The following is a 20,528-nucleotide window of genomic DNA, read 5'->3' as shown; positions in this document are numbered from 1 at the left end:
AATTTAAAAAATTTGGATTGTTGGATGGAGCAATTGGGCCGTTGACTTTTTGAGGTGTATTCAGTTACAGTAATTTTGTTATTGTATTGTCGAATTTTTATTACCAAAATTTTTTTATTACCAGAGAATTGTGATTTTGTTACCATTCTTTTTGGTTTTTGTCCTCTATGAAATAGAGAATTGGGCCTCAATTTTTGGGGCATTCTCTAATTTTTGTGATATTTGCTCCGTATTTTGGTGCATGCTCTAATTTTTGTGATGTGGGATCCCTGTAAGCACCTCTAAAATCATTTGTTTTGTTGATTAGTCTTAACACTAATACCTTACCCTAAGCTAGGCATCACAAGATCTATTATTCTTTAATTCATTTATGAGAGCATTTTCGAACTGCTGTGCTATCGTTATTGTTCTCATTAGAATTTAGAACCTTTATTATGATCAATAATGTATTGTTTTTTGAAATGAAATGATGTATTGTTATGATCATTAGAATTTCGCATACACCTGTTATTTAAATACCACTGAATATTTAATATGCATTTGCAATTATTTTGATAAAGAAATTAAAAAGGAATGTAAAGGCCTATTCCTTTTGAGCTGGGTTGCCTGCCCCTCATTATCATTTCCTTAGATTCTAACTTGCATTAGTTATTGGATCACCTAGGCCTGGCATTTTGGACCCAACCCGTTAACCCGATCCGACCCAACCCGTTAATATTTGTATTTGGGTGGATGCTTAACGGGTTGGGTCATTAACGGGTGAACCCGTTAAATAACGGGTCACTTTGGGTCAACCCGTTAGACCCGATAGGACCCGTTAACACCCGTTAGCACCCGTTAGTTGAGGATATTTTAGTAATTTTAGTAAAGTCTTAATAACAAAAAATAAACTTTATGCAAAAAAAAAAATAATAATAATTGTTAACGGGTGTTAATGGGTGAAACGGGTGACCCGTTAGCTTAACGGGTCGGGTTCGGGTGACCCGTTAGCTTAACGGGTTAGGTTCGGGTGACCCGTTAACTTAACGGGTCGGGTTCAACCCGACCCAAACCCAATAAACCCGATCCGTTTACAGGTCTAGGATTACCCAATACGTCAAAACCATCACTTTCTATATCACGTGGTGGTTTATTCACTTTGTGGATAACTTCTTTTCTCCAATCTATATGCTCAACTTGGAATCAACATTTTTGGTATGTAGTATTCTGAAATGCATTCCTTAAACCCCATTGTTTGATTTGGACGATTATCATGTCAGTGTCTCTGCATATTATTGTCACATCCCGGCTCGGGCCCCCACCACATCTCGGGCTCAACTTCGCCGTAGCACGATATTGTCCGTTTTAGGCCCCGACCACGCCTTCACGGTTTTGTTTTTGGGAACTTACACAAGAACTTCCCAGTGGGTCACCTATCATGGGATTGACCTCGCGCGAACTCGCTTAACTTCAGAATTCCTATGAAATCCGAAGCCAATGAACTCCCAAAATGCCTCGTGCTAGGTAGAGATGAGAATATACATATAAGACTTACATGATCCTCGCCCCTGGACAATGTGGGATGTTACAATTGTGATCATTAAAATTGGTAGTGTTGTTGTATTGCAAGATTTCTGGTATTATTGTGCTGCAACTTCAGGTACTGAAGGGTCCTCATGATGTGGATGCATAGAGTATTAAAATGAGCATGTTTAGCTGCCAAAATCCAAAAAGACAATGACAAGGATTATGAAGGGAGAGGAAGAGGAGGGAGAGGACGAGTAAGTAGTTGTTTTGGAATAAGTTGCAGTTGTAGAACTTAGAAATGAATTTGCAGACCGCATGTATATTTATACCTAAGTGTAGTTTTTGCCTTTCATTTTTTCAGTTTGTTCTGTTAATGGTTAAGAAGGCATGAATCACATATATGTAAATATTGCATATTGTGTATATACGTGGAACTTTTGACATGCTTTATACGGTTAAAAACCCACAGCATCGCGCGACATCATCGCTAGTAATATCAAAGAGAATAATGCATGGGTAAATATTGTAATTTTGTAAAAATTGGAGTATATTTATCATTTGAAAATTTCATTAAATGGGCGCTGTTTACTATGCACTGTCCAAGAAAATTATAATATTATGTTTCACAGAGTGGAACAAGTTCGTTCATGGGAGGAGCGTGGTACAAAAATTAGATCAAAAATCATTCCAGGAACAATACATCCCACATCATTTTATTGCGCTAAATGTGAGACGAACAACTTTCGTCCCACTATGTTCCCTCCCATTCCTTGTACCAAACGCATGTCCCATAATCATTTTGTAAAAACACACGAAAAACTTACCAAACTTCCCAGTGTTGAAATAACTTCAAAATAAGGGTAACAACGAACAAGAACAAAAGCGTCTGGGTGGTGTAGTCGGTTATCACGCTAGTCTCACACACTAGAGGTCCCCGGTTCGAACCCGGGCTCAGACAAATTTTCAATTGTTTTTTTTTAATTTTCGCGGGTGGCGTCTTACTCGCCAATATCCCGTCCTTAACTTGTTCCCGTCTCCTTCCCCCAGCATCTATTCATTTCATTTCCCCCAATTCTTCAATTTCCAGATCACGCGCCCACCGCCACCGACCTCCTCCCAATACGTTCTTTCTCGGCGATCCTCTTTCCTTTTCTGTCACAGACCGCCGTCTCCATTTCTCGCTCGCCTTCTTCCTCAGTGCACACCTTCTTCTCCGTCCGACTCGGTCTTAGCTAGGGTTTCGAACCCGCCACTACAGAAATGGATTGGGGCAGCGTCACGGCCGAGGATGTCATCGACGCCCTCCGCGAAGTCGACTGGTCGTCTCCGCCGCGCCCTTTCTCCGAATTCTTCTCCAGGTTCACCGTCCCCAGATCCTCTTCCAAATGGAATAGCCGCCTCAAATGCAATCTCTACTAGTACGATCCCTCCTCTCTCTCTCTCTCTCTCTCTCTCTCTCTCTATATATATATATATATATTTATATATATCTCTCTCTCTCTGAATCTTGTTTCTAAATTCACCTTGTTAAATTTGACTGTTGAAGTTCGAATCTATACCCTTCGTATTTGTGGAAGTCCTAATTTTTTTTTTTCATGATGAATTCGGTTAAAATTATGAAGTATCTGAGATTGGGTGTTTGAACATTCAATTAATTATGTTTAATCGTTTAATTTGCGATTTTTCAAAATTTGCATGGTTGTGCAGCTACAGGACCAACTACTTCCTTTTGATCGTGTTAGTTCTTGGTGAGTATACAAGGCAGCCTCAATATCTTTCTCTAACTATCCCTCTTATGACTTCCGTTTACGCGCCTACATACATGTTTTTAAATCTCCAATTTCGACTACAGGCTTGGCTTTTCTCCGGAGGCCACTCGCTCTCATCGCAGCTGTTCTTACCGCGCTAAGCATTGCTTTCCTCAATGATAGGTAATACACTCCAATCCTGCTCACATACTCGTGATTACTGAGTGTCAAGTTTTGGATTAATTGGGTGATTCTGTTCTGTCCATTAATTTGGCATTTCCTTTTTAAATTTCTTGAATGGGCATCAGTTTGTTATTTGGAAATAGCTGCACTGTCCTTGTTCCGGTAATTACCTCGCTGTTTGCTTAATTAAGCATGTTATGGTGTTTCAGTTCTTTGCAGAATAATTTGGTACCTCCAAGTAATTTTTGGTTTTTATCTTATAATGAGTTTGAGGCTTTGGGTTTTGACAAGGTGATACAGAAACTTAGATGAGAAAAAGTGGTTCTTTAGATGATGAAGTCATGAAGCAGAGTATTTGAAGTTCAGTTTTAGATGAGTCTACTTATACCATATAGGTCTCGTTTGGTGTCTAGGATTCAATAACTCACTATATTGAAGGTATGTTGAAGGAAGGAATAATATTGTGCCCAACTTGAAGGTAGAAGATGGATTTACTTGTTAAGGAAACGTGTCAACTCCAATCTCTCTGAAAATGCTAGAAGTTTACTTCATATGTAATCCTTTTCTGATTCACTCAAATTGAACAACCATTTACCTGTACCTTCAATATCTTGAATATGGTGGGTTATCATAGAGACTCAGCAACGCAATAGGGTTGCCATTATTCATGTTTAGCATAGTAGAAGAATTCATGTTTCAAAGATATGCACTTCTCAATAGTTAGGGTCATTTTGGTCTTTCTACAAGCATCTTGCATAAGTTATATGATCCCTTATTTCTTATTTCTTACTGGTTACTATCAGTTATTTGTTGAAGACATTGTTGTAAGTATCATTGCTACAGCTTTGCAGGTACCTTTAGTGAGAAAGTATCGAGAACTGTGAGACAATTCTCTCCACATTTAGCTGCAAAGATGAGACCTCCTCTTACGTAAGTTTTGGTTGCCTATCATTGAACCTGCTGTGAACCCAGTACAGTTGCTTTATTGATTGTTGAATTATTTCCAGGCCTGTAATTCGTGGACGTCCATCTGCTAAAAGAGCAATATTCATATGTGGACGGCCTCGATGGGTGTTTGTCATGATATTCTCTTCTGGTACGTAAATCTTCTTTCCTATATTTTGTTTTGGAGTAGTCAAAGCAAGCTAGTTTGTGACTTCAATATTTTTTTTGGTGTTTACTTCCATCAACTAGTAATCATTTCATTGCTTACTAACCATTTATTTCCTATTTGTAGTGAGTTTCATTCTATGGTTCGTCTCCTGTGGTCTCTTAACTGTATTGTGGGCAGTCGCTTTCGGACTTCTTGGTATGATACTTTCCTAAAATATATACTCATTTTATTCACATGCTGGTTGCTTTCTAATGGATTTACTCTCTCTCTGTCCCTCTGTCTCGCAGCCACTTTGTTGCATGCAAGCTTCAGAACGCCAAACTTGAAAGCACGCCTGAACACTTACCGTGAGGAATTCCGAGCAGTTTGGCGCAACTATAGTGAGCTTTAGCTTTCCTAAGATGTGAGTGAATCCTGCTTTGATTCTTGTTTGACTATGCTTTTGTGTGGGTTCGTTTTGTTTTGTACTCGTTGTCAACCGTGTACTTTTCTAGCTTGCAGTTGCTAATGTATTCACTGAAATGTATTTACATTTTTTGAGTAGTTACAAATGAATTGATACAGTTTTGTTTGACCTGTTTCTTCTTCAACAGCCTTTTATTTTCCTTTTTAGGCATTGTGCTGTTGATTGCGAATCTCATACAAGATATGTGATTCTAAACTTGAGCTTCGCTGTGGCTGCTTTCAAATAATATTGGTTGGACTGGAGCTCTCGGAGCTCAGGTAAAAGCCGCCTCTTCCCTTTGCAAATCACCAGCAGGATGTAAATTGTGATGAACTTTGTTAGTGTAAAGAAAACTGCTTCATTTCACTGCCCGTATTTGTAAGAAACATTTAAGACGGCCTTATTATGTGCAGTAGTTGCTAACATTCATAGAAAATTTATGGGCATGTGTTCTTCATTGCCCTTTTGCTTGTCATAAACTCTTTGTTGCCGTTAATAAAATGTAGTGATTTAGTTGCATGAGTTATATTATCTAATGCGTTTGAAGTATACCCATAAATGATATTGCATGTTGGAACTAGTTTTGTTACTAGGTTTCCGTTGCTTGCGGTAGATCCCGTGTTTTTTTTTTTTGTCCTGCGCCGCCACCCTTGATCGAATTAAGACTCTTCATTACACGATTAGACTCGTGTTTGATAACTTTAATTAGTCTAATTGTGTGATAAGTGAGATACAGAAAGAATCGTAGCCATGAATCCATGATACGTGTGGTCAAACATGCAAAGAATGGTTATTTGTGAATTTCTTTAGGGGACACAAATTGTCAACCAATCTTAATGATCGGCCGCTAACCTAGAAACATGTTTTTGGATTTGTTTTAAGACGATACACGGCCACCTTGTTATGTTTGATACTAATATTAATTTCGTCAAGCAATTTCCTTTGCATGTTATAAATCTTTAAATATCGACCTTGCTTATTGTGTTGAGTAGGGATAGGCACGGTTATGGGTGGTCCAAATATAGATCGAGATTAATTGGTTCATTAATTAGAAGTCAAACCTCACGTCTGTGTCGGAGTTTTTAGTGTTTCTGTTGGTCGAGAGGAAATAACAAAGAGAGTTAAATGCGTACTCATTTGCAAACAAAAAAGATGGTCATATGGGTACACGTCTGTTCTCGTGGGTAATACTTGTAATAACCTATAATCGCGTATTTATTTAAATGGTTACTCATAATCGTAATTGTCAAGTGTAAATAGGCAAATAATCACGGTTACTAATACCTAAAATATTTTGCCCATCAAATGGGTTTCCTGTTACTTAATTAGCATGCAAAAGTCAGATTATTATTTTAATTGTAACAGCTAAACTGGTTTGTTAATCTAACCTAACGCCGCCTACTTTATACAAAGGAATTTTGGTGGGAAGAAAGAGAGGAAAAGCGCCTGGTTACAGATGTATTATGCCATCCAGATATTGTTGTTATATTTATAAGCTTCTACTAAAAGATCTGATTATACTAGTATTTTAGAGTGGGTCCATATTGCACACAAGATCAAAAAAAGGAAAACATTAATAAAAGTAGAAAATACAATTTATTTGCACACATGCTTAGTTATTAAGGTATTAAATATCGATGATATCGGAAGTCCAAAAACATAGAAATTTAGATGGAAATATCGGGATATTATCGATATCGATAAAAATTGAATAAAAACCACGGAAATTGTAAGAAAAACTTGGAAAATTTTATTGAAACTTTGCAGGATGTTTATTTAGTCAATTATCTATTAGTTTATCACAAAAAATTGGAAGGAAATGCATTGCATGATAGATATAACTGATTTAAGTTGATTATATAGCGAGCTGGCAGACATTGTAAGTGTAGAAAATATGTAATAATTAATGAAAGAAGTTTAAACACACCATAATCATTTATATATAATGAATTAGTACAATATTTTACACTTTATACATTGCATGGTAAGATACATGAGTGACTTAGCAATGTCTAAAATATCGATGATATCGGAAATATCGGTAGTCCAAAAAAAATCGGTAGTCCAAAAATACGAAAATTTCGATGGAAATATCGAGATATTATGGATATTTTAGACTAAGATCAATGTTCTAAAAAACGGCCTAGGCGCTATGCGGGTTGGAACCGAGGCCATTTCGTGCAAAATGACTGGAAAAATTAGGATGGCTCTAGTCGGTGCTAGGCGGCTGGGTGGGTTTTTTTGTTTTTGTTTTTTAAAGTCTAAGTTCTAACCTGTGCCTTGTAGCTCTCTCTTACTCTAATTTCACAAACAAATACAAAACCAAGCCGTTGTCACTTCGTCTATGTACCCATCTCTCAAATTCTTCAATTCCTTATTTTCCTCCTATTTTCCATTTTATGTTGTTTTAAATTGTGAACTTGTTGTACATGTATCATCCTACAATACTCCTCACTATGGTTATATGGCATATATGCTTAATGTGTTTTTAAATTTTGGACTTGTTGGATATTTTTTTTACATTTGATTATACAAGTATAATTTTTTGTAAGTGTCAATATGCACTTATTTACAAGATATACAAGAAATTTACCTAAATTCTCTTAGACCCCACCTAGCCGCCTAGGCGCTAGGCGCTAGCCCGCTGCCCGACTAGCGCCTAACGTTTTTAGAACCTTGATTAAGATTGACACATTGTGTAGTTTAAACTTTTTGCTCTCAATTAAATTCTTTTGTATTTACCAAAGTTACAGAGTAAACAATTTGCTGGTAAATGTTTGCTTTAAGAATAGATTTCCGCACTCTACTTAATCACGTCCTTTAATTTTGTATTGATATAGTCATTTTAATGGCTAGAAATCATAAGGGAGTGGAAGACAATGATTTTTTCAACAGACCCACAAATAGAGAGATTTTACAAAGTGCTCAAAATACGGACACATACATTATATGTTATTATGTAAACGGAGGGATACTTAAAAAAAAAAAAAACCCCTTATATCCAACTTGCATGATAACATATGAAGTTCATCCCATGTTCCAGTCATATTAAGAAATCTCCCACAAAAAAGGGAAAAACAAAGAATTATTATTATGTGGCTTAAAATAAGAGACGAGGAGGGAGTAGGGGACATTGGGTTGCTGTAAGGATCCAGAGTGGCCCACGTTATTTTGGCCCTTTTTCTAATTCCCTCTCCTCCCCCAGATTTCCTTCTCTGCTGATTCCTCCACACCAGATCATAATTTGATTCCATTTTTCTTCTCTTTTTTAATTCCCTCCAATAATAAATTAAGGATGTATATATATAGCTGTTTGGCGTGAGAAAACCAGCATAAATATATTACTGTGGCATGGGAAAACCAACATGCACGCATGTAAAGTTATAAAGACTGTACGACGGTGGAAAGCAACTTAAGCAGAGGAGCGGGAGGAGGAGGAGGAAGAGGAAGAGGAGGAGGATGCCATTTGGAAGAGTCAAGATCATGGAGCGTTATCTGTACTGGGCAGAAGCTTTAGCGACGGTTTGGGGTTTCATACTGTTGGTGGGTCTCATATGTTGCTGCCTCGGCTCCAATCCTCGCCAGAACGCCAACGGAAGCACCGGAAACGCCAGCTTTAGCTGCGATGCTGGTTATGCAGGTTGTTGAATATTTATCAGTTTGCTTTCTCCTCCCCTTACTTTTAGCTTTATCCATGGTTAGGACCAGCTATACAGCAAACATTCGTTTTAGTGTAGAAAACGATAGGAATACAGGCTACTCTAGATCATGTATTCGCGGTATAGGAGCTCTTAGATTTTGGCTGTTTCTCCTTATACATTAAATTCATAGTTCCTACGAGGGCCTTATCATTCCGTTCGTGCTACAGTAAAACATGATCGCTACTAAGAAGGAGCTCAGATGCAGGTCAAATATTAGTATTCTTGTAGTCGGTGATTTTCCGAAGTAATTTGTTGATTAATTGACGCTTCTCTTCATCTATTAAAACTTCCCATGATGTTGTTTTCTGTTTCTCATTTTTTGTTTGGGGTGTGCTATCCACACATCTCTTTTTACTTCTTACACATCATTTGTTAATTTCTGTCTGTTTATCTTCTTCAATTCATCTGATCCGACGGCCGAAAACCAAAAATGTGTGAGAGAAGTAAAAAAGGGTGTGTGGATATCACACTTTTTTTTTAAATTCTGTTATTGGTTAGGATCTGATCTGGTACGTTTAATTTTCGATTGCAATTTGGGTTGATTCTATTTGTTCATGTAGCAGGCAAATTTAGTATTTTGTTATGCCTAATTAGGTGGGCCTTCTCTGTAGAAATCCAGAGTTCTTGAGATAAGAGAGGAGAGAGTTTTCTTAAGGATGAAGAAAATTGTATTTCTCATTAATTAAAAAGAATGATACAATTACATATATATAGCCTTTTGACTATTGACAAGTGACTGATTTAATTACATATGTAACCTCCTTATAACAAACTAATAACCAATATGTGTAACTTCCTTATAACAAACTAATAACCAATGCTAACCAACTCTAGTCATGATGTGGCATCTTCATCTTTACACCCCCTCAAGCTAAACTTGGAAGGATCAAAGATTCCAAGAGAAAGCTTGGACTGCAGGAACTGAAACCTGTTTTTAGACAAGGCTTTGGTATGAATATCAGCAATTTGATCCTGCCTACACATGTATTTAACTGCAACTAAATTTTCAAGCACTAACTCACGAATATAATGATAATCAATATATATATGCTTAGTTCGAGCATGAAATATAGGATTGGAGGCAAGAGAGATGGTGGAGATATTATCACACCAGTGAGTGGGTTTGTGAGCTTGAGAAAAACCAAAGTCTTTGAGCACTTTGCATATCCAAGCGACCTTTGCAGTAGTGTGAGCTAAGGATCGGTACTCAACCTCAGTAGATGAACGGGCCACATTTATTTGTTTCTTGGCACTCCAACTGACTAAATTAGTGCACAGAAAAATACATGAACCACTAGTAGACCATCTGTCATAAGTGCAACCAGCCCAATCTGCATCAGAGGTGACAAGTGTAGTGAACCTTTCTTAAACCAGAGACCATGAGCAAGAGTACCTTTGAGAAATCTCAATATATGTTTAGCTGCTTACATATGGATGACAGTAGGAGCATGCATAAACTGACAAACTTGGTTTACTGCAAATGAGATGTCAGGTCTAGTCTAAGTTAAGTATTGAAGGGCATCGACAAGAGCTCGATATTCAGTGGGATCGACAAGTAATTCCCCATTGTGATCTAACTTGGTTGAACTAATAGGAGTGCAACAAGGTTTAGCACCAGTCATGTTTGTTTTGATGAAGGAGCAAAGTATCAGCGGTTCTGTGAACTTCTAAACCCAGAAAGTAATGTAATGGTCCAAGGTCCTTGACTAGAAATAGAGTGCTTAACTTTGCTATAAACTGATTGCAGTTATGAGAATCAGGACCACTCACCAAAATATCATCAACATAGACTAGTACTATGACTAGAGTGAGAGCTTGAAGAACTAACAGAGAAGCATCAGATGATGATTGACTGAACCCCAGAGATTGAAGAGCTTGAGATAACTTGTCAAACCAAGCCCTTGGAGCTTGTTTAAGTCCATAGAGAGACTTTCTGAGCTTACACACATGATATGGCTTGCTGGGATCTTGAAAACCAAGGGGTTAAGTCATGAAGACATCATTCTTTAAGTCACCATGCAAAAATGCATTACTTATGTCCAATTGATTAAGAAACCAGTTAAATTGAACAGCAAAAAACAACAAAAGTTTGATAGTTACTGGCTTGGCAACGGGACTGAATATTTCTGTATAGTTAATACCTTCATTTTGGTGAAAACCCTTAGCAACTAGTCTTGCTTTATATCTCTCAAAAGAACCATCAGGATTCTTTTTTATTCTAAAGACCCATTTGCAACCAACAACATTTTGAGAGGGTGAGGGTGGAACAAGAGTCCAAGTACCAGTTGATAATAAAGCATTGAACTCATGTTGCATTGCCAATCTCCAATTTTCAGACTTAGAGGCTTGAAGATAAGTATTGGGAATGTAATCTGTGGAGGAAGGAAGTGGATGCTTGGTAGCAGTGTAGGCTTTGGGTTTATAAATGCCATTTTTGGATCTAGTGACCATAAGATGAATGTTGGGAACATCAACAGATTGCACAGGTTGCACATGTTGCACATGTTGCACAGGTGGCACAGGTTGGTTTATAGGCATAGGTGGAGGTGAGATAGATGATGTGGGCATCAAAAATTAAAGATCAATAGGTGGAAGATTGAGATGAAGTATGATCAATAGAAGATGAAACAGGTTGGACTTTTGTAAATGGAAAAGTACCCTAATCAAATGTGACATGCCTTGAAATGTAAACTTGATTGGTGTCCAAATCTAAACACTGATATCCTTTGTGTCGTAAACTATAGCCTACGAAGACACATGGCTTACTTTTTCCATCAAGTTTAGAGGAGATATAGGGTTTTAACCATGGATAGCAACGACAACCAAAAACCTTAAGTGTGGAATAATCTGGATATTTATGAAACAACAACTCCCAAGGTGACTTAGTATGACCATATATAGGTAGCCTATTGATAAGATAGATGGTTGTGGTAAATGCTTCAACCCAATATTGATGAGGGACATTAGATTCAACTAATAAAGTACGAACAGTCTCAACAAGATGCCTATGTTTCTTTTCCACACAACCATTCTGCTCTGGTGTGTGTGGACAACTAAGTTGATGCACTATACCATGAGTATGAAGAAAATATTTAAACTGTAAGCTGGTAAATTCACCCCCTGAGTCTGAACGTAAGATCTTGATTTTATTACCAACAATATTCTCAACATAAGCTATGAAGATTACAAAAGTAGAGTACACCTGTGATTTAGTCTTTAAAGGAAAACACCAACTATATTTTCTAAAGTCATCAACTATGAGCAAATAATATCGAAAACCACTCATTGAAGTTATAGGAGCCGGTCCCCACAGATCACAATGTAAGAGCTCAAGAGATTTGGAAGTTGATGTAGTTGATGAAGCAAATGGCAGTTTATGATTTTTAGCTATAACACACTTGGAGCAAAAGAAGTCAACAAAGTTTGTACCTTTAATAGCAAGCTTATTACTAGAGATTACTTTGCGAAATATAGAAGATGAAGGATGTCCTAGCCAGTTGTGCCAGAATGTGATTGAACTGTGAGCACTAACAAAAGCATAAGAGGATCCAGAAGATGGACCAGTAGAAGAACAGCTTTGCAGAGGGTAAAAACCATCTTTAACTGGACCCTGCAAAAGCGTCATCCCCGTAATACGATCCTTGACGACAGAACCATCAGAATCAAGTGTTAAGGCATAGTAGTTATCCTTGAGAAATTGATATGCAGATAATAAATTGAGTTTCATTTGAGGAACCACATTACTTAACTTAAATTTAGCATTAGAAGAATGCAAAGAAGAAGAACCAATATGATGTATAGAGAGACCTTTACCATCACCGACATAAACTTTGTCTTCGCCAGTATACGGTGTTGGTGAAGTGATGTTGGCTATGTCATTGGTGATGTGAGATGTGGCGCCAGAATCCATAAGCCAAAATGGAGAAGGCTTGGAGGCGTAGTGTGCACATATTCCTGTAAGTTTAGCAGGAGGAATCTTCCTAGAGATATCAAGATTCATGCGATCGAAGCAATCAATAGCTTCATGACTAGGGGATCCACAAATTTGACAAGAAACATGAGTACTGGAGAAGGAAGAGTTGCGAAAACCTTGTTGATGACCACAATTGTGATTGAACCGACCAGGATTATGATAGTGATTACCCCAATTAGGAGTCCTTCCACGATGAGAGTTGAATAAAAAAGATTGTTGAGATTGTGCAACATAAGCTTGAGGCAGTGGGCTTGGAAGAAGATGCGGTTGAGACTGAGCAGAAAATGCCTAAAAAGACTCAGTATTGGAATAAGAGAGTTTCTTACGGTGAGACATTGAAAGTTCCTTGGTGAGAAGAAGGCCATGTAATTCATCCATAGACGTAGAAGAAAGATGTAACATGATAGAAACAATGAAAGATTCGAATTCATCAGGTAACCAGCTAGAGTAACCGCCATTAGATCGTGATCAGAAATAGGTGCACCAGCAGCAAAAAGAGAATAAGAGATTTCTTTGAATTGTTGAAGATAATCCGTTATAGATTGAGTACCTTTTTGAATTGCTTGAAGACGAGACCGGAGTTGATGAATGTGAGCATCAAAGACTCCACCAAAACCCTGTTCAAGCTTGATGCAAAGATCCCGAGCAGAAGAGACACCAACAGTGAAAGGAATGACATCTTCCGAGAGTGTAGAGTTCAACCAAATCAAAAGATTTTGATCATTTTCATACCAGATCTCAAAAGCTGGATTGATTGAGCTATCAGGAAGAAATGGCGGTGGACATGGCTCAGTACCCTCAACAATGTCGAGAAGTTTATATCGCCTGAGAATTGGTGCAAACAAAGCACACCATGGAAGATAGTTGGATCTCTTAAGCTTAATTGGAACCATGCTTCCAATGTTCTGAATTGTGAAAGAAGCATACGAATTTGACAAATTAGGGTTTGTCAAGCGATTTGAGGCAGAATGCTGAAGCGATTCATGAGAAGAAGAATCAGACAGAGATGCCATGGTAATCGAAGAGAAGAATTAGAAGAAACGATCGGTGAGAATCAGAGAGACGAAGCAAAAGTGGAGATCGAATTAACCGTGAGGCAGAAGGCGAAGGATACCATGTAGAAATCCAGAGTTTTTGAGATAAGAGAGAAAAGAGAGTTTTCTTAATGATGAAGAAAATTGTATTTCTTATTAATTAAAAAGAATGAACAATTACATATATATAGCCTCTTGACTATTGATAAGTGACTGATCTAATTACATATGTAACCTCCTTATAACAAACTAGTAACCAATGCTAACTAACTCTTGTCATGGTGTGGCATCTTCATCTTTATTCTCATCATTATAAATGATCACATATGATCGGCACCCACTGCCCTCCTCAATTATAAAGAAGAAAATAAGGCACCCTGTCGATCAATGGTGGCAAGGATGGGACTTGGGAGACAATGAGGGTTTTCCATGTGACACTTCATGTAAGAAAACTAGAAATCAAATCCATCTAGCTACATGCTAGTCATTTGACGTGTTACAATATTTAGGCTCGATTGAATCCCTCTAGCTACATGCTATAGTCGTTTGGATTTCTTCAACGGAAGGTAGATTTGGCATCGAGTGTTGTCTCGGTCATATGACAACATCTTTGATTCTTTATGGAGCGAGATATGCACATGCTTTTTCACATCCATTAGGATATTTTATCGCCATTTCAAGGTTGGTGGTCTATCGGGCTCAGTCGATGTGTGTTAGGAAAGGGTAAGGGGCATAAAGTCCCTAGATCGCCGTAGTTCCCACCAGTTTCTGTTCGACTATCTTCACTTGGAGTAATTGGTAATTAATCTTAGGCCAAATAAGAATGATGTGGTCCCATTAATTTCTTAAACATTTACTTTTTAATTTGTTTCTATTTAGTAACGTCATCACTTAATGGTTTATTTAACATTGTTTGAAAGATGATGTATAAGTTTGCAATTGCATCAAAACTTAAAGATACAAATTGTATACCATATTTTTAGTTTTTTTAAATTTTTTTTTTAAAATTTTGAGAAAATTCCAAACAATAATCACATGATTGCCACTCAATATAAGTAACTTTTATGGCGACCAGTGGTTGGCCATAGACTTTGTCATATATCCAGAGAAACGGACCACTGACCCACTCCTAACCACACTGATATTGTCTCAACTTAATCACCTATTGTTAGGTCATAGGTGTTGGATTTTATCACAAAATACCTTGGTATAAATAGGAGTAGAAACATGCACTTATATATTGTATATTATTTTCTTAATTCCTCGACGTGGGGCTTACATTCTGTTGGAGTATGCCGTAAAAGCAATTAACGTGACAACATGTAATTGGTTATTCAAGGCAACTCAATGTCGAGTCATCGACGATAAAGGTCAAGTGAGAATTCGTCTATTGAGCGTGTGACCCAATAGTGAATTAGGAAAGTTCGTTATTCATTAGGATGAGTCCTAGAGAATAACTTAAGTACTAGGGACAAGATTGCAAAGATACTCCAATCTGGAGATATGTACCCTACAAATTGCATGCACCATTGCACTAATCGGGAATGTTCGTAGTGACTTGATTGAGGAAACTATGCACCTCAGTAAGTAGGATACTCCAAATACCATACAAAAATAAATAAAACAACTTCAGATGTTGTAAGTAGGATACTCCAAATAACGTTAATTGCATGAAAGTAGGATACTCCAAATACCATACAAAAATAAATAAAACAACTTCAGATGTTGTCCCATGCAGTATAAGAATACATGTTGCTAGCATAGGACCAACATAATTAAAATACTCGAGAGCCTTCAGAAAATTTGTCAGGTAACCAATGAAGAATATCACATCAAGGGTCACTCCTAAACCTATTTTAGTCAGCTAATAGAAATTAGTTCATATCAAACACACTGCAGCTGATCAGATCAAGAGCTAAATTTGATTGTAGCACAACGATGCCTTTTGTAAAACAGGGCCTTAGTTCCTATCAAACACACTGCACCAGATCGCTTGTAGAGTAAAGGTTTGCTGCCCAATAAAACTCTCGACCAAAAAAGCTGGGTGGTCGTATGACAATGTAGATTTTTCTTGGTTTGCTGCCCAATTAAACGGCATTGACTCCAGTCAATTTTATGAAATTTGATTCCTTTCCGGCCTAACCAAACGAGAGATATTCAAGGAACAAGAAACAATTGCTATTCCCTCTGTTAATTCCTCTCAAGAAAACGCAACTTATACCTTCTCTCAATTCCTCCCACATGTTGTGTTGTGGGGGAGAGCCAAGCATAGGTGGGATGGGATAGACCTGCATCTAAAGACGATTTTTGTCCCACAATTTGCGAACCAGGATCCTCTCCTGAGCAGTTCCTTAGGGATCCTAGGGATCCCGCAATCATGACCGTTCATCGTATATCGTGCGGTCAGAAATTATTTAAAATTTAAATTTTAAAATTCAAATATGAATAGTATCTAACGAAAACTGACCGCACAATAAATGAACGGACAAGATTGCGGGATCCCTAGGGAGCTGCTCAGGAGAAGATCCTGGTTCATAATTTGCAACATATTTTTATTGGGATGGGAACCCTCGTGAAGTTCAAGCGCTGAAAAGATTCATGAACTTCTAAAGATCCCACCTTTTTTTTTCTTTGCGCGATGAGAAGCATTGTTTCTTGCAGAAGAAACTTAAGTCACGACTGAACCTTGATTTTGTGTTCGTGGTATTGAGTCGGGACAATCGTGATGTGTTTGTGTTATGTGGAAGGAGGATGCAATTATCTCTTTATGTTCTTACTCCTAGAATCATATTGACTTGGAAGTGGGTGGTATTGGTGATCTGATTCACTAGCACATTACGTTCTTTTATGTATATCCAGCAGTGATGGATATATACAAATACTGTGGCTGCTTGAGATGTTAAGGCTTAAGAAATTCCTCTGCCTTACCATGGATCTGCACTGGAGCCGTCGACAAAATTAAGTGCCAATGAACAGGAAGGGAGCAATGTCAAAAGTGAAAAGGCAAATGGGAGGTTTTTCATGATGCAGTGATCAAACGTTAGCTCAAAGACTTGAGTTTCAATGGAAACAAGTTCACCTAATTCACAACACAAGGTGGATGAATTATTCAGATGTGCCGGTGGGTGGTCTTCACGTATACCAGTGAATAACACCGTTCCGGTCATTACTTCTCTGATCAAAAATAGGAAGGGGTGATCAGCCACAAAGTCTATCGGTTCCTCCATGTAACCGCAACCATACCCTGTAAGCAGTTTATTAAAAAACCTATAAGCCAGAACTATATCAACTAGGTACTAGGATTACATGACTGAATCTTTTCCAAGATATAATACAGCTTTTATCAGAAGGTAATCACATGAACACTTACCTGTGTTCGATGCCATGTCTGAGCCGCAAGTCAATCTTCTACTCCCACTACTCAATAGCTCCCTTACTGTGTGAATAGGTCTCAGCAATCTCTTAGGGTTTTTCACGTATGGGAGCAAGGACTACAACTTCATACACACACACACGTCAGTTAGGGTTACACCACCGACCTATCAACGGTTGCATACTTTATCACCTAAATAATGAAAGAGTCCTATCATGATTCAATATCTTTACATTAAACCCTTATCAGGATTTGATCAAGTTAGCTGCATGAATATAAGACTCCATAATCCTTATGAATTGGATATCAACTATATCGCTTTTATAACAAATAACTTGTAAAACAAGTTACTTGTCATTCAAGCAATATCAAACACTCATTGTCATTCACTAGAACTTTTACATTCTCCCACTTGAATGTCAATGAGAAATCTCAATTGACAAGGACTCATGGTGATCACTGAGCCTTCAAAATTTGCAACCAACCTTTCTTGACAATGTGTCACTAAAAGTTGAATGTCGAACCAAGGAAAGCAAATAACAAGTCGGTTTGTACTTTGCATTCCATGATTACAAGCACATTGAACTTAAAGCACAATGTTGCCAGCAAAGTCATGATAACAAGAATCATTAACCAAAACAATAATTCACAACATAAGCACATTAGCTGTCAAGATAAAATATGAATGAAAACATCAAAACATATTAGCTGCTGATTGAATCAAAATAATCAGAGTACTGACTTAACAAAAACAACCATATTCAAGCATGACCATCACAGTTAATCGAGTGTTTACTCCCACTCATTAACTGATTCAAAAGTCTCTCTAACACCCATATTGAAGACATGGCTTTTGAACATTCCCACTGGTAGGGCTTTAGTCATGGGATCCGCCACCATAAAAGCCGTGCCTATATGTTGAATATCGATAGTCCATTTCTTAACTTCGTCCCTCACCTTCAAGTATTTCATGTCCATCAATCTATTTACCAAGGACCTCTTGTTGTTCTTCGAGCAGAACACAGCTGCCTTATTATCACAAAATAATTTCAATGGTCTGTCAATTCTGTCCCTAACTTGCAACCCTTTTATCATATTTCTCAACCACACTGCTTGCTTGGTTGATGTGTAACAACCAATGAATTCAGCTTTCATTGTCAACGATGCAATTGACTTTTGCTTGGAACTTTTCCACGATATCGCACCATCAACAAGTAGAAATAAGTATTCATTGGTGGACCTTCTATCATCTACACACCTTATAATCTCTGGTCCTTTTCAAATATCACAACACTTTCTTGGCTGCAGTCCAATGAGCTGCCCCAGGATTTGATTGAAATCTTCCTAGTACACTCATTGCAAATGCTAGTCCAGCCTCTTGCATACTTGAGCATACATTAAACTGCCCACAAGTGATGCATAAGGTTTGGCTTTCATGCTGTCTTTTTCCAAATCATTCTTGGGACTTTGATCACTGTTGAACTTGTCTCCTTTTCCAATCGGTAATTCACCACTGGAGCAATTTTCCTTATTAAATCTCTTGGTTATTCTATCAATGTACAATCTTTGAGAAAGGCCAAGAGCTTTCTTGCTTCTGTCTTTAACAATCTCAATTCCCAAAACAAATTTGGCTTCTCCCAAATCTTTCATGCCGAAGCTGTTTGATAACATTTGTTTGGTTGATTGTAGAAGAGTCATATTTGAACTAGCAATCAAGATATCGTCAACATATAGTACTAAAAACACAACTTTAGAACCACTTATCTTAAGATCCACACACTCATCCATCTTGTTTTCATGAAAGCCAAATGAAAACTTTACTTGATCAAACTTCTTGTTCCATTGCCGAGAGGCTTGTTTCAATCCATAAATGGATTTGTTCAGTTTTCAGATCATTGATTCCTTTTCCTTTTCAACAAATCCTGGTGGCTGGTGCATATAAATGTCTTCTTCAAGATCGCCATTGAGAAATGCGGTCTTAACATTCATTTGGTGAAGTTCTAGGTTAAAATGAGCCATTAAAGATAGGATCACTCACATAGAATCCTTTGTGGACACGAGAGAAAAGGTTTCATTGTAATTGATCCGTTCTCTTTGAGTGAAACCTTTAGCCACTAACCTTGCCTTGTGTTTGTCAACATTGCCTTGGGAGTCTCTTTTGGTCTTAAAGACCCATTTACAACCTACTGTCTTTGTGATACCTGCAGGTTTTGGTACAAGGCTCCAAACCTGGTTTTTGTTCATTGAGTCAATCTCTTCAGTCATTGCTTGGTGCTAAAGTGGTGCCCTTATGCTAGTAATGGCTTGGTGATACATTATAGGATCATTTTCATCTCCTAAACTATATTCTGCTTCATTTAAGTAGACAAAATCTGGAAGCATAACTGTTTTCCTAGCTCTTTGGGATCTTCTAACATTTTCAATAGCTGGTATTTCGAGTGGTGGTTCATTTTCTGCAGTAGTGATATTCATTGGCTGCTTATAAATTTCTTCATTTGTGTTGTTGGTTTCAACAACATTATTTGAAGTTCCCTCTTCAGTGAATAAGACCGATGCTTCATTTTGTGTTTAAAGGGGAATTGATAACACTTGTGGTGGGGAAATTGTTGACGTCTGTAATGTTATTTCTTGCTAATTAAGCAAGGAATTGTCATCGTTGCTCAGTTCATCAAACTCAAGTGACTGTGAAGTAATGGCACACACACTCAACTCCTCAGTTTCTTCTACAAACTTTGCATTGTGAGTTTCCATTATTCGAGAGGGACCATAAGGACAATAAAATTTAAACCCTTTTGACTTTTCTGAATAACCAATAAACCTGCAACTCGTTGTTTGCGGATCAAGTTTTTTCTTGTTTGGATTATAGAACTGTGCCTCGGCTTTACAACCCCATATGTGAAAGTGATTAAAACTTGGTCTTCTCCCAGTCCAGGCTTCAAAAGGCACTACTGTCGCCGACTTACTCGGTACTCTATTGATGATGTAGTTAGCAGTTTTCAAAGCTTCCCCCCATAGAAATATAGGTAGCTTTGATTTAGCTTTGATTGTGCAAACATTGATCGAATCATGTCTTTTAAAGTCTTGTTCCTCATTTTTGCCGCAACTATGCCATTGTCTTGAAGGTATGTAGCAAAGGGACCTTTGTGCTATCCAGCTTCAGTATACTTGCCAAAATACTCACCACCTCTATCGGATCTTACTATTTTAATATGTTTTTCCAATTGTTTTTCAACCTATAACCTAAAAACTTTAAAACAATCTAAAGCTTCAGATTTTTCAGAAATTAAGTAAACAAAGGCAAAACATGAAAAGTCATCAATGAAAGTGATGAAATATGACTTTCCACATATGGTTTTGTTTGGGAAAGGTCCACAAATGTCAGTGTGAATGATTTCAAGTAGATGTTGACTGCGAGTTGAACCCATTTTTCTTGTGTTGGTAAGTTTTCCTT

General features: G+C 37.6%; 1 protein-coding gene, 1 long non-coding RNA gene and 1 other non-coding gene across 4 annotated transcripts; 2 read left to right on the top strand and 1 right to left on the bottom strand.

Moving 5' to 3' along the window:
• Positions 1-134: 134 nt before the first annotated feature.
• Positions 135-1,949, bottom strand: LOC126618561 (uncharacterized). Its single transcript, XR_007621766.1, has 2 exons — positions 1,089-1,949; positions 135-660 (listed from the first exon to the last, which is right to left on the bottom strand). It is a non-coding gene; the product is annotated as an uncharacterized LOC126618561 (long non-coding RNA).
• Positions 1,950-2,390: 441 nt separating this feature from the next.
• Positions 2,391-2,464, top strand: TRNAV-CAC (transfer RNA valine (anticodon CAC)). The gene has a single exon. It is a non-coding gene; the product is annotated as a tRNA-Val (tRNA).
• Positions 2,465-2,541: 77 nt separating this feature from the next.
• On the top strand, positions 2,542-5,522 carry LOC126618557 (PRA1 family protein A1-like). 2 transcript variants are annotated; one of them, XM_050286668.1, is made up of 8 exons: positions 2,542-2,924; positions 3,214-3,254; positions 3,359-3,437; positions 4,281-4,367; positions 4,445-4,533; positions 4,675-4,746; positions 4,839-4,954; positions 5,165-5,522. In XM_050286668.1, the coding sequence occupies exons 1-7, from the start codon at positions 2,767-2,769 to the stop codon at positions 4,940-4,942; spliced, it is 630 nt and encodes a 209-aa protein (XP_050142625.1). In that variant the 5' UTR covers positions 2,542-2,766; the 3' UTR covers positions 4,943-4,954; positions 5,165-5,522. The 2 variants fall into 2 exon arrangements, with proteins under 2 accessions (XP_050142625.1, XP_050142624.1); XM_050286667.1 differs by having other exon boundaries at positions 5,145-5,522.
• Positions 5,523-20,528: the final 15,006 nt, after the last annotated feature.

The sequence above is a fragment of the Malus sylvestris genome, chromosome 4 (assembly GCF_916048215.2).
Source record: "Malus sylvestris chromosome 4, drMalSylv7.2, whole genome shotgun sequence".
Taxonomy (NCBI): domain Eukaryota; kingdom Viridiplantae; phylum Streptophyta; class Magnoliopsida; order Rosales; family Rosaceae; genus Malus; species Malus sylvestris.
Note: the sequence above shows the minus strand (reverse complement) of the source record. Positions and strands in the feature narration are given on the sequence as shown.

Coding starts and splice junctions, on each gene's coding strand:
- LOC126618557 (XM_050286668.1), top strand. CDS start 2,767: ATGGATTGGGGCAGCGTCACGGCCGAGGATGTCATCGACGCCCTCCGC. Junction 2,925..3,213: donor CTCAAATGCAATCTCTACTA/GTACGATCCCTC, acceptor ATGGTTGTGCAG/CTACAGGACCAACTACTTCC. Junction 4,534..4,674: donor TGTCATGATATTCTCTTCTG/GTACGTAAATCT, acceptor TCCTATTTGTAG/TGAGTTTCATTCTATGGTTC.